Source organism: Podarcis vaucheri, assembly GCF_965113315.1.
Source record: "Podarcis vaucheri genome assembly, chromosome: 10".
Lineage (NCBI taxonomy): Eukaryota > Metazoa > Chordata > Lepidosauria > Squamata > Lacertidae > Podarcis > Podarcis vaucheri.
The window spans coordinates 57697788-57712644 of NC_138748.1; the positions used below are offsets into that span (position 1 = coordinate 57697788).

A 14857-nucleotide genomic window follows, 5' to 3' on the forward strand; every position below is an offset into this window, starting at 1 on the left:
TTTTTTTTACACTCCCTAACTGAAACTACATGAAGGGAAGGTGTTGCTGTAAAGCTCAGTAACATGGTTGCTTGATGACCTCATACAGACTTATTCCTCTGGGGGCAGGAGCAAAGGAAAAACAACAAGTTTCACACACCTTTTTATTTTAATGATGTATAGGCTGTGCATGTGCACAAGTCAAGTGTGTGTATACATATATATATATATATATATAATTTTTGAAACCACATATACAGAACAAGAATCTGGGGTTGACCAAATTAGCATAAGTTACAGTGGCCCTCAAAATAAACATATGCCCCCTATTTAATGTAATATCAAACAGCTTTTAAATAAGGAAACCATGGATAAACAACACAGGTTGGCGACATGCTTTGAGGGAAGTAGTCAAAGCAGAGACTGACCCCCAAGGAATCTGTCTCAAGGGACCTAAACGTCTCAATTTCTGTTTTACATACCACTGTTCTGTGGACAGAGGTCTTCCAGCCTCTCTTCAAGTCAGGCTAAGCATAGCAGGTATGCAAAAAGAAGAAGTAGTATAACTTAACCAAAGAACATACACAGGGCAACACAATATAGCACTGAGTATTACATTTTAAGAGGGGTGTTGGTTTATTAGGGATGCTCCAGCATTCCCTTCATAATGGCAGTGGAATAATTTCCACTGTTACTTGAAGAAATTTAGTCCATGAACTTCCTATTGCTGTTAGCACCAAAAAGTGCCGTTCGAATGTCTGGCATCATCTGTTGAAGGGAAAAAAGAGAAGCAGTTACAATGTGTTTGGTGATGGCACAGAAGAACAGGAATGCAACATGCACCAGGCACTTTGTTCGATATTGCAGGCGCAGGCATCAGCCCTGAACTGGCAAGATAAAGGTCTGGAGGGACACATCACACAAACTGTGCAAGACTGCACAATACCAAAGGAAGCAGTCCCTTCCCCATGATGCATGATCCTCTCCTTCAACAAAATGCTGGTAATGAGGACTGGCACCATCAAACTGAGTCTATGACCTCAGAGCAAGCACCTGTAGCCACTATGGGCTGCACTGGGACTGAAAAGCTGAAGGGAAACATTCTGACCTTCGTTATTGGCCGGGGGGCCACTGGGACACTGTAGTCCCTGCCTTCCACGCAGAACATGATGGCAAAGATGTGGCATCAATGAATGGCCAGAGAGAAAGAGCAGGGAGCTTGCTTCCCCTCTCACTGCCAGAAATCTTCAACTACCAGTTGCCCCAGGACTGCAGAAGTGAAGGGAGGCCCCCCCCCCCTGCATCAGCCAGGAGCTTACAGGCTGCTGAGTTGTGTGGGGCTTGGGACTACTGTAAGATGCCTTGAGAATCATTGGATTGCAAGATGGGATACACATCAAAATAATTAGTGGTGTACAAATCATTTGCCAAGGATATTAAGCTCGGAAAAAATCGGGGGTTCAAGGATGGTGGGGCAGGAGAGAAAATGGAAGGTATTTCTCAGGCTTACTTGCTGAGCAATTAGATCCAGCCGGCTTTCCAGAGTATTGGAAACCTTGATTTTATTGTCACTGTTATAGATTTCAACACCTCCAGCTCTAGAAGACACAAACAAGATAAACAATGTCTGATTGAATGAAACAAAACGGACAAAACTACTGTTTTAAGTCATGTGCCAGAGGGATGAATCAGTGTCACCTACTCAACCCTTACATTTCACTGCAACTGTAATTTATTCAATCCAACAACACGTGTCCCTACATAGTGTGTCTTCGTAGTCTTTTTAAAACGTTAGGATCTTTTTCTGCAAGAATAGCCACTTCTGGTTTTTTGGAACCACTGTGCAGAGACAATTTGGAGAATAAGAGGATCAAATTATTTAATAAAATTTAGCATCGCCTAGGAGTAAATGCTTGATGGGTTTGACTGTGTGTAATCAGGCAGTTCCAAGTCATCAACAGGGTTGGTTAAAAAACTAATTGCTTTCTGCAAGATCCTCTGCTGACAGCAGTTCATTGCCTTTTCAGGCTATGCATGACACAATACAATTACTGTGTGAAACGCACACACAAAATTCATTGCTATTTTTACTTAAAACAGGAAATGAAGCAAAATGTGCACTGCACCCTGATTACATTTTAGTGGAACACCAGTGGGCCAAATAAAATTGCTTTGGGAGGACGGATGTGGCCCATGAGTCACTAGCTCACTAATTGTGCTTGAGCATGGGTGTCCGTACCAAAGTTAAATCAGAGCATGGTAAATATTTCCCTCACAATTTTCACTTGTAAGGAAAAGTTTTAATGAATCTGCATGTTTTACAATGATCTTTGACAGTTGTAGCTAGGGGCATTTGGATATTTGTTTCTAACAAAGCCTAGGTTCCTGATCATCTTACGGAGAAGCAAGATTAAGATATAGGACTTACTCCACAGTGTACATAAGATCACAGACTAACACGTTTACCTGAAAATAAATTCCATAGAGTACAATGGGACTTCCGCATAAACGTGCCCAAGGGGGAGGGGACTATTAAACAATTCCAGCCTTGGACCTAGAAGTAGTCCTGCCATCCTAATCTGTTGCTGCACTGTGAAGCTTTTGAGTGAACTGGCTCTTCAATTAGTCTGGTGTGATAGAACAAGATGGCATTTTAAAAACACAAAAATGAGGAAATATCAAATTCCATCCCTTTTGGAGCTACAACTGGATGATCTGCTGTTTTCTGGGTGTACGTGAAAGGTTTATGATATATTGGATATGTTATTGAGCATGTGACAGTGCTAATTTCCATTATACAGTAGACTCTTGGGTTACATTACCTTCGGGTAACGTAACTTTCAGTTGTGAACACGGCAAACCCGGATGTGTATACTTCCGCGTTTCGTCGCGCGTGCATTGCAGAAGCGCTCTATCGCGCCACACACAGAAGCAGCGCCTTATGTTGTGGACTTTTCGGGGTACATAAGGACCCCTGGAACAAATTAAGTTTGTATCTGGAGAGTCCACTGTATACCGTTAGATGTTAGAAAGTTATTATATTTTTAACCCCTGCTCTCCACATGAAAGTTCTATGTATAACACTCTGCCTCTACCATGTTATGTAGTACCAATAACCCCTTTTCAGTTATGTATCTTTCTTACATGTCGTCAGGGAGAAATGATTCTTGGTCAATATGAATATCAACTTCTTTTTTAGTGGTAGCTTTGTAGACTGGGATGCTCTTCTGGACAGCAGCCTGAAAAAGGATTTATATGGACATATATGTTATATGTTCACATAAGAAAAAAATAATTTGCTCAATTCCATTTACACTCCCAAAATACCACCACCACTTCATTAGCCTCTCAGGTTGCATAAGAATTCGTGCCCCTCACAGGTCATTGGTTAGACTTGCCATACTTCAGGAATATTCCTGTCGTATCCTGGTTTTCGGGTGTAAAAATGACATCGGGGGAATTTTGCTGAATTGGTAAAATATCAGGGGAAACCTGGATGTATGGCAAGGTGATTGAAAAAGCAGTGGAAACAGCTCCAAAAGATTAAAAGCTCAACAATTTTGATGGCTTTTTGAAAAGAGCTCAACAACTTTGTGGGTGTCATGAATTTTGAAATATGGCAAGCCTATCACTGGTAGAACACAAGCTCTGATTTGTCCCTTGGGGATTACATTCAGATTTCAATTGAAGAACTCATGTTGTTTCACTGCGAATCTATTGAGTTGGAACTGAGCTAGATGGACCAAGGTGGTTTCATACAGCACATGAAAGGCAGCTTTCCATGTGCAATTCAGACATTTCCTTGAGGGTGTGCCATTCAGTTTGCAGAACAATGCAGATAAATTGCATACATCTGTTGTTGACAAGGGCCCTGCACAAACTGGATGTGCATAGAGGGAGGGGTGACAGCTCAGTGGCAGAGCCAAAGAGGTAGGGAAGGGGAAATAGATATTTAGACCAGGAAAACTGTATGGGATAACACATCTACCTCATGCCACGTCTCTGATCAAATTTGGGTTCTGTCCCCACCCCCCTGCTACTTTAACTATACATTTATTGTGTGGTTTTACACCAAGGAGCTTATCAGCCACCAGACACTACTTTATGACCATTTAGTAAAAAAACACAACTTACCTTAACCAATTGAAGATCCTGTTTCCGGCATCGGACAGTCATTGAAGGCTCAAGTAACTGATAAAACCCCTTTTAAAAAATAGAACAAGAGCTTAATGTGGCTTGCAAAATTTATACAATCCGAGCTGACAAATCCCTTAAGTTTAATGAACACCTTTACAAACCCCAGGACAATTAAAACATATTTAATTTAAATTCACACAATACTGCGGAAGGTTTGCCAAAAAGGAGTACAAAACTTGGGTTGGGTAGGCCTCTCTGGGTAACAGCTTCCAGAGTTGACGGCTCAAAATGTAAAAAGTTCTGCTTTAGCAGTTTAACATTCTGAATGGAGAAATGGAGGTGGTCTTTGTCTGCTGAACTTAATGGATACAAGCACATTTAGGGAGACAAATGGCAAAGGTAGAAATTTTAGCGAAGATAAGAACTTGACCATTTCATGTCGCATTGGAGTTAGTAGATTACATACTATATACATGTTGGAGTGCTGTCTCAAGCTTAGAGAAACCAGAGGCAGGGAATTTAACTGGGAAACATCCTAAGAAATACAAAGGAGAGTTGATAGATTGGATTTAAGAGGTCTATATCCACAACTAAAAGGAGACCATAAAGATGCAAGTCTGTAGGAAGCATGGAATATGTTTACCTGTAGAACTAATCCATCCAACAGACTCTGGTACCTGCCAGTATCCTTTACTACTTTAGCCAGTCTCTGCTTGGCATCATTCAGCAAATCCTACGACGAGAGAAAAATGTGGATAGAAAAGATCACACCATGTCCTTCAGTCAAACACTAAACCTCAGGCAGACTCCCTCTGCCCCAACCCCAGTTCCCAATGCACAGACTCAGTTAAGGCATTTAATTGTAATTGATGCACCCCTCAGCTTTAAGAACACAAGCAACAAATAGCCTTTCCAGAGACAATCCTTTAAACATAATCTGGGGTGGAAAAATTAAGTCTTACTACCACTGTGAACATTTAACTTGTAACAGGGCCATTTTATATAGTCATTAGTGAAATGACCATTATGATTCATAGAAAGACTAAAGGACTGTGCAACCGTTGGTCCAACATGCATATGCAGAAACCTGACAGAGACCAGGCCACACTGCCATGGGTGGAGGAAAAGTAATTCCGCACAAAAATCTTGTCCCCAAGCATAGTGATTTATTTCCTCTCTATAAGTGAGCAGCACCCACATATATAGAAGCAAGCAAAAGGGGACATTTGAGGACACCATGGGGGGGGGGCGGGTCTAGGTCTGCACCTAATAATACCAGTATTTTGAATAAGGCTCCCTTCCATTGTAATATATCCCAGACTGCAGTCAATTTACTTTATTCTACAGAACCCATTCTGGGTTCTGTTATTCAGTCATACTACAGTTCAACACTATATTATAGTTTTTCATTTTGGACTGAATTCCTGAAATTTCCTTCCAACCCTGATCACTTATCTAGTACAAATATAAAGTTATGATATAAAGAGGAAGTTGGAGCGTTTCATGCATCACAAGCATGTGACTGAGCTGTTTGAGTTGATTGTGAAAGAATTCATGTTTCTTAGCCTGTTTCCTTCAGACCTCTCTACAACAAGTACAGCAAGTGTTAGCACATCCTGCCAGAATCAATTCTTATATCAGAGTCAAATTGCAAAAGGGACAACTTTCTCTCGAAAAAGTGATACAGTATTCTGAATTGTTACGGGAAACAGGAATTAAACAATGAAATTTCTACTGCAGTGAGCTCTGTTTATGGAGTATCATTCTACCACTCTCACCTAACAGTAGAGTGAGCAAAAGGCATTTTGTAGTGACACACACATTAACTGTAGCCCTCCAGCTCATTTTTAATTTAAGCCAATGTATTTCTAACCCAAATAACCAGCAGAAAGAATGGGAATGTTTTGTAACTATGTTTTACACTGTCATGCCTGTTAAAAACAGAATTAGGCAAGAAGGCAATGCTGGAAGTGTTCCTTATTAAACATCAAACAAAATCAGAATCCAGCAAAAACAATACTAATGCATCAGGAGAAACTTTCCCCTGACTTGCTAATTTTCTGTATTCAGGAAGTTGCTCTGTACAGAGGACCATTAACTCACATAAGCCCTCACCTGAAGTAGTGCAACCCTAAGAACTAGAACAGGCTCACCCATTCTACCATTTTAGAAGGAATTCCTCCCCATTAACATGCCACTGAGTACAATTACTTTCTCTTTCCCCACACTGTTGTATTGTGCAAGAGTTAAATGCTTGCTGGGGGGGAGGGGAGCAATGAACAGGCTGAAAGCAGAGAATAAGCAGGATGCATCCTTTACTTCTTATTTATTCTCCAGTATAGCAGAAAGTAGGATCAGTATTACCTTCCATGTATAGGATATATGGACCTACAACAACATACAAGTTCCAAACCCAAGTATTTTCTACATCAAATAGGCCCCACGAGTGAAACCTGAAAGTTTTGCTTTTTAAAAAACACCAGTTGTGAGTCAGACAAATGGCAAGAATCTATATTCTTTTATAAAGGGAAGTATATACTTACGGCAATCAGATCATCCCTTGCTTTGAGAACCTTCAGTCTTGCCTGATTCATCAGGTTGGACATCTGACTGCAAGTCAGATGGAAAAACAGAACTGAGTGCCATAAGCTTCAGACAGTATAACCAGCAGTCATTTATTACACACTCCTCCCCCCCCCAAGCATACCCCATATTGGATCCAGACAGGCCCAAAGTAAAGCTCTTTGTAAACACCCTTTCCCCAACTCTCATAATGTCAGTCCACTTCTGGAATCTATTTAACCCACCACCAAGACTTACTCAGATGATCACACACAAATCTCTGCTTAAACAGCAATAGGCAGCTATTTATCTGAGATCACTTTATATGGAGTGACATCGTTTCTTACATTAAAGACCACTACTTACTGCATTTTTATTACAATTTACCAGTGAGCAGGACCATGACTGCAATTCATTCTGATGGACACAAGTGGATGCAGAAATTAAGGTGGCTGGAACAGAGGTACTTTTCATCAACACATCGTACTCTTCCTTCAGGATTTTATTTATTTATTTAAGGAGGGGAGAACTTATTCAGGGTCTCATCGCTTCCCTCAGGAAATGACATGTTGTCTGTGGAATTACCTCTCCTCTAGTTCCGGTTGAACTGCATACCATGTTGGCTACTTGCAACCAAGAATAAGTTAAGGGTCACAGCAGACTACTTACATTTTCTTCTGCTGTTCAATTTGTTTTTCTTTCTTTTCATAGTATTCCATTATTTTCAGTCTCTGTGTCTGAACAAGACGACCTTTCTCAATGTTGAATTCTTCTTCAGCCTGTTAGGAAGAATAAGACTCCATCTGGGATATATGCTGCTTTTTCTACTAAAATAGGGTGTTTTGCAAAACACTGCAAAATCCAATTACCATATTTTTCCATGCATAAGCCTAGGTCCCCCCCCCAAAAAAAAACCATAATGTCCAAAATTTGGGGGTGTCTTTTACATAGATCTCCCCCTATTTTCTTAAATCAGAGTCCCCCAAAATAGGGGGTGTCTTATACATGGGGGCGTCTTGGAAAAATCTATTGCTCTCATAGCTAATGAATGTCTTCATTGGCAACTGAAACTTCATTTGGTCCCAGCATCCTACACTTCCCTTCCCTTTTAAAACTTTTACTAAATTCTAACTACTAGAGTATGTATACATGAAAACTGATTTCTGTATTCAAGACTACTAAACTAGAGAGGAATGTTAGGCTGCAATCCTATGCACACTTACCTGGGACGAAGCACCACTGAATTCAGTGGGATTTACATCCAAGTACAGATGCACAGATCATGCTTTTATGTTCACTTTAGACACCAACCATAACCCCTCACCTTCTTTGTTGGTGATACAGTGTTAAAAAGATTTGTGCATCCACACATAGGGCTCATTGAGACATTTCAGGAGGAGGACTGGCAAACATTCAGTTTGCCACAAATGAGCTTTTAGTTATCTAAAGAAGCCAACATCTTTTAAGGAAGTTCCACATGCAGGAATGAGACAGATACTTTTTGTTTACCTTAGCATCTATTTCTTCTGCCTTCTCGTTGGCTTCCTGTTCAATGAAAGCCATCATGTGCTTGATCTGTAACAGAAAGGAGAGTTATATTTTCCATGAAAGCCTGCAGGAACATTTCTGCTTTTCAACACCCAGGATTTCTCACAACCTATGTGTTACAAGTGGTTTTTTTTGCCACCAAGACTGAAAAATGAGCTTCCAAATATTCAAGCTCTTTTTTAAAAAAAAAATGTTTACCAATTCTTAGTTTCAGTTAACAGAACATACCCACAAACGGAATACAAAGCTTAACAGTTGTTTGGGAAAGAAAGAAAAATATCAGCTGATAGTTGTGATCTTAAATGTTCCAGTGTAGGCCGTCAAATGAAGGACTTCATGTTTCAATGAAGGGTGAATACCATGTTCAACTGTCCTAACATAGTCAATAAAAGGACACTATGTAGTATAGAAGGTGTGAGTCCTCCCCCCTCCCGATTGATGCCACTTTTTTGAGACTTAATAAAATTAACCACAATACATCCAAACTCTGCTGGCGGCAATGAAATTTCCTTGGTTCTCTAATATACATGTGGTGGTTTTTGCCCACAAATTATTCCCTTTTGGGGGAAAATCTTTCAAATAATCAGATGAGAGGACAGCCACTACAACCCAAACCAAAACTAGCCCTTTAACTTATTTTACTCCTCATATTAAGAATACAATTAATAAAAATATAATCCTTCATTTATCCTGCATCTAGAATACAATTAATAAAAATATAATCCTTCATTTATCCTGCATCTAGATTAGTGATAGCAAAGAAATAGACAACTTTAAATGCAAATCTTTTTGAAGCTTGGATTTCGTAAGTACATTATGGGACATTGTGCTCATGGACAAATATTCAAACCCTTATGAAGTTAAACACATTCAAAATACAAATGGTGTAGGGACATGGGACGGGTACCCCTGTGCAAATGTTATAAAAGATTATTATGATGATAAAGCTGTATATGGTTAGGTGCGTTCAATCTTTATTTATCTCAGTGCAACCCTCTGCTGGATGATTTGTGGTCAATGTGTGCAGATCACAAGTGCCTATCCGGGTCAGCCCAATGGCCCATCTGGTTCAGCATCCTGTTCTCACAGTCGCAAGCCAGATGTTCACTGAAAGCCTGAGAGCCAGTGTAGTGTAGTGTAGTGGTTAGAGTGCTGGACGAGAACTTGAGAAATGGGGGTTTAAATACCCACTTGGCCATAAGGCTCATTGGGTGACCTTGGACCAGTCACTGACTTTCATCCTGAATCCTAACTTGCCTCACAGGGTTGTTGTGAGGATAAAACAGGGAAAATGGTAATTGTGTGTGTGCTACCTTGAGCTCCATGGATGAAAGGCTGCACATACCTGTAACAAACAAACTAGGACCAGAGAGCAACAGCACTCTGTCCACTCGCAATTCATAGTAACAGCTATGCACTGCCTGACAATGGAGGCGGAACACAGCCACGGTAAAGGTAAAGGGACCCCTGACCATTAGGTCCAGTCATGGCCGACTCTGGGGTTGCAGCGCTCATCTTGCTTTATCGGCCGAGGGAGCCGGCGTAAAGCTTCTGGGTCATGTGGCCAGCATGACTAAGCCACTTCTAGCGAACCAGAGCAGCGCACGGAAACGTTGTTTACCTTCCTGCTGGAGTGCTACCTATTTATTTACTTGCACTTTGATGTGCTTTCAAACTGCTAGGTTGGCAGGAGTAGGGACCAAGCAACAGGAGCTCACCCCATCGTGGGCATTCGAACCGCTGACCTTCTGATCGGCAAGCCCTAGGCTCAGTGGTTTAACCCACAGCGCCACCCGCGTCCCTTATTAATTGCCACAATTAATAGCTTTATCCTCCATGGATCTGTTTATCCTCTTTTAAAGCCACTCAAGTTGGTGGCATCACGGCCTCTTGTGGGACTGAGTTCCATAGTTTATGCGCTGGGCAAAGAAGCGCTTTATTTTTTCTTCCCTCAATCTTCCAACATTCAGCTTCATTGGCTGGCTCAGAGCTCTAGTATTATGAAGACTTCATAATATCACTCTACTTCCAAGGGACCAGAGGATTTCTACTTCAAGATGTTAAGCAGTTTTACCAAATGTGTAGGATAATATGCAATCTTCATCCTTGGTGTGCAATGCCAGGCAAGAGACCTTAGCTCAGTGGCAGAGCATATAATTTGTAAACAGCATTAGAAACTGAGATATGAAAGCTTGGAGCTAAATGGCACCTTAAACCTAGGTTATGGGTGCAATAATGGAAATTCTAGGCGTGCTTTTTTTGTAAGAGTACAAAGCTGAAAATGAATGAGCTGCAGCTAAAATACTGTGTTCATTTTTCTCATGGTCTAATCCTTCCCCTGCCCACCCCCCTAATATTCATAAGAGAGTCCCTTCTCCAGTCTTCGGAGAGTAGCTGGAAGTGGGGAAGCAGAAAAAGGTCCTCCTTTCCTTCCATACTGCAGTTTTAATCTGAAATCTTTGGCACTGTACTGCACCCAGAGCTCAGAAACTGTTTGTGCTAATGAACTTCCATGTCACAAAATGTGCATAGAACAATGGGAGTTTTGAACACTGTTTGTAAACTTCTGTATGTCTGCAGTGGTGATACAATGACCACTAAGCTATGGTCCTTTTCCTGGCATTGGAGAAGTCCCGATATCCAACATCTCTGGCTGGAAGATCAGGTGATGGGAAAGCTCTTTTCCTGAGATACTGGAGAACTGGTATCTGGGCGCAAACAAAAAATTGACCTGCTCCCAAAGTAAACCTCTCAATAACAGTAAGAAGCATACTGTGGTCACTTATGTGAAGAAAGGCTCAGTTCATGGATGTTAAACACTAAGTAAAACTTATGTACTCTGCCTGTCAGCTGTGAGGGGACAATGTTTTACCAGCACTGGCTGGATCTATGCAGCGTTCAGCACAATATTCCATCCCAAACCTAGCTCAGGGCAGTTCTACTAGGAAGGACACTATTTACAGTCAACAGGACAAGCTCTAAAGGACAGCCAAATCACATGCACTATATATCAAAAAATTCCATTGTGCAAATGTTCCTTCAGGAAAATGACTATTTTAACTGAGTGTTGTTGTTATTTTCATATATATATATAACTCCCGAATATCAATATTATTAATTTTCTGCAGAAGCCCTCAAAGTGGTATTTGGTATTAAAAAAGCCACAATGAACCAATTAGAGTTAAATGTTACAAATCCCAAAGTTCCACATGCTCCAAAGGTTCAGTTGCTGGGACCAGAACTTCCTATTTTCATCAGTTAATGTGAGTCTTAATAATGGGTTTTTCGAATTTCTAGTTTCATAGTCTGAAGATGAAACATTCCTCTGCCCTCTTACAAAAGAGTTCCAAAAGATATCCTCTGTTTACAATCAAACCATTATGTTGGGATAAAACACGTCTTACTGATAGGCATCTAGTCCAGAAGTAAGCAGTATAAGCAGAGAATTTATATGTCTTTGTGGTCAATGGCTGAGCAGTCACACTTCAAAGCAAGCTTGTCTTTTAAAGAAATGTTTTTATCCCGTTTTTAGTGCCCCTTGGTATACAAGTGCAAGTAACAAGTAGCAGTGGTACCATATTATGGTTTGTGAGCACCCAAGGTCTATCATTAATGCCGCAAGAACCCTTGGCTACAAATTGGTTCTAGCTGGACTCTCTCAAAGCCCATTTAAAAAATAGCTAAAGTACAAATATTTGTCTTTCCTTTATTGTGTCTAATTCAATAGTAAGACACTTTAGCTTCCTGTCTAAATCCATTTATATCCAACTTTCCCACCCAATAGTCACCCTCCCTTCAAACTCAGCCAATTTTTACTTTACAAATGATTTTGCAACCCCACATTGAGCATCTTCTACTACACAGCAAATCCTCACTCATTTCTAACCTATCCATTAACAAACCATTAATCTTACACTGGTAATAACACTATGTATTGATAGTTGTGAATATGGAAAAAAAGGAAGATAGGAATGGGTACAAACATTTGGGTACAAATGTTTGCTGTTTGTGAACAGCAAACATTTTCCATCTATCTACTGCTTGAGATATACTTAGTCATTTTTACTGCAAACACTTCGGTTCAAGGACACATACTCAAGGACAAGGTAGGACATGATGCTGCGATAACCATAACCATGGTAATAAAAAGTAGCTTTCCGCACCTTCTCAGTACATCTCAAAAACCTCAAAATGTGTGCAACAGTGTGTTCCTGTTTGGGCACAAAGAACTGGGGAGGGGATAACTTTTCACGTTTATTCATTGAGAACACATCCATGTAGTCTTGCATATGAGGTGGTGAACATTTCTAATGTAACAAGCTTTTCTTCTTACCTCATGCCCCCCTCAACAAAAAATACACACATGAATTTCAGCTTCAAGGTTAAATCCCATTGCAGCACAGTCATAACCATATTTACTTGGAAGTCCCAAATTCAACAGGTATTCTGCCGAACCTCATGCAAATTTACTTGAGAAGAAACCCCAATGAACTAAGTGGGAATTTACTACCAAGTAAATGTACAAAAGGACTTTCCTGCTCTGGTCACTTACTGCCAGGGGTACTGGATTATAAAATGGATCTCTTCCCCTTTTTATAGCGCATTAACTATTTTCCTGTGCACATAAATAACACGGCAGATATTCAAAAAGGTGTTTAGGAGGATGTTTCATTGAACACAGTGAAGCTTGCTTCTGAAAAAAACCTCACAAGGATTGTGTTGAAAGTGTCATGCACGTACACTTCTACAGTTTCAGCCTATGCATGTTGATTCAGAAGAAAGTCAAGGTGGACTGAGCCCAGTGGGATTTAGGAGTAGGGTAGGGTTTACACCGAAACTGAGCATACATAGGACGAAGCCATACAGTTATTGTTTTATTGATTACCGTTGTATACCACCTTCTCCTCCAAGAAGCTCAAGGTGGAACACCTGACTCTCTCCTCCTAATTTTGTCCTTTTGACATCCCCAGGAGGGTAGGTTAGGCCGTGACCAGCTTCATGCCTGAGTGAGGATTTGAACCCAGGTCACAGGCCAAGCACACTACACCACACTGGCTCGCTATTAAACCTTTGGGGGTTTTTTGAAGAAGAAAAATCAAGCAACCCGTTACCCTTAAAAATCACAGAATTGTAGAGTTGGAAGGGACCTCGCAGGTCACAGAGTCCAACCCCCCTGCAATGCAGGAATCTCAACGAGGTCATACATGACAGAGGGCCATCCGACCTCTGCTTAAAAACCTCCAAGGAAAGGGCGTCCAACCAGTGTTTCACTGCCTAAGATACAGCTCTTAGAAGGGCGGTATCCAAAGAACACTTAACCATAAGGAAACAAGATGCAATTATTTGAGAACAGAAAAGCAAAGCAAAACCCAGGTCCCTAACACATTCTCTCAACCCATCCACAAAGCAGCTCTTCAGACTCTCAGGGTGCAAAGGGTATTTCAGGATGCAAAAGGTATTTCCCTGGAAGTCCCCCCCCCAATCATTTCAACCGCGGAATTCCCTTTTCCACAGCTTAGAGAAAAGGACGCGCGTCACATGACAGCCCGGCCAAGGGGGCTCAGGGCCGCGAGGGAAGGGAGAGGCCGGATGGGGTTGATAAGGAGGGTCTCTCCTCAGGCCCCCCCCCCACCCACAGTACCTGCTTCTTGACGTCGTCATCGCTGAGCGCCATTGTGAGACCGAGCGGAGGAGAAAGCGGACAATACAGGCAAGGCAAGTCGTCCGCTCGGGCCGAGCTCCTTGGAAGGCTGTAAGGGAATGGGATCAAATCCGGTTCGGGTCACTCAGCAGCTGACGCAAGTCTCCGCCCACCCTTCCTTCGTCACCGTGTCCCCGCCCCTTACCCCTGGCAATGCGCCAATGGGGAGGCAGGGTCCGTCCCGACGCCGCCAAGTGCGCCCGCGCTTGCGTGATGACGTTTCGCATCCCGGCTCTGAAGGCACGGCTATCGCAGCGATAAATAAAAGAATACAGAGTGCCCCTCCTCAGCCTTAGTGTAGAGAACTTCCGGGCTCGCGTTGAGCAAAGAGTTCCCCAAATCGCCACCTAAGGAACCGACCGGAGAAATTTGTAGAGCAACCCCGACATGTTCCTGTGTTTATGGTTAGGAAGGCCTCCTCAAAATGAAAGGTGTCAGGAAAGGGAGTAGCTCTTTGTCATTCTAACTTTTATGTTTCATTTCGAGGTTTTTTTTAAAAATTATTATTTTAAAATAGTAGTGCCAACGCAAGCTTCATGTTCCATATCTCAAATGAGTTTTCTGCTTGGACTTCTCAAGTAGTGCTCTCATTGGGTTTCTAACTTTCGTGCAGCTATTAGAAACTGAGTACTAGTAACCAACTTCATCGTTTATTGCAAGGGTTTTTTCGGGTGAGTGGGTGAGGATCTGTAGCAGAGTACGGATTGCTGTAAGCCTGCAGTGTAGTTCCATGTTATATACTTAAAACAGCTGTGATATTTATTACTTATTCAGTATATTGTTGTTGTTGTTAATAATAATACTTTGCCTTTTTCCCTGAAAGGGACTCAAGGCGGCTTTTGGATAAAAATAAGAACAGCTAGGAAAAAAATAATCATTAAACAATAAACACCAATAGAAATAAACGCTATAGTTATAGGTTTGTGGTAC

The 14857-nt window shown here is 41.4% G+C and overlaps 1 protein-coding gene across 1 annotated transcript; it reads right to left on the minus strand.

The window, feature by feature from the left end:
- Positions 1-129: 129 nt before the first annotated feature.
- On the minus strand, positions 130-14027 carry ATP6V1E1 (ATPase H+ transporting V1 subunit E1). Its single transcript, XM_082240655.1, has 9 exons — positions 13868-14027; positions 8188-8253; positions 7348-7457; positions 6660-6726; positions 4760-4849; positions 4114-4182; positions 3124-3218; positions 1490-1577; positions 130-747 (listed from the first exon to the last, which is right to left on the minus strand). The coding sequence occupies exons 1-9, from the start codon at positions 13898-13900 to the stop codon at positions 685-687; spliced, it is 681 nt and encodes a 226-aa protein (XP_082096781.1). The 5' UTR covers positions 13901-14027; the 3' UTR covers positions 130-684.
- Positions 14028-14857: the final 830 nt, after the last annotated feature.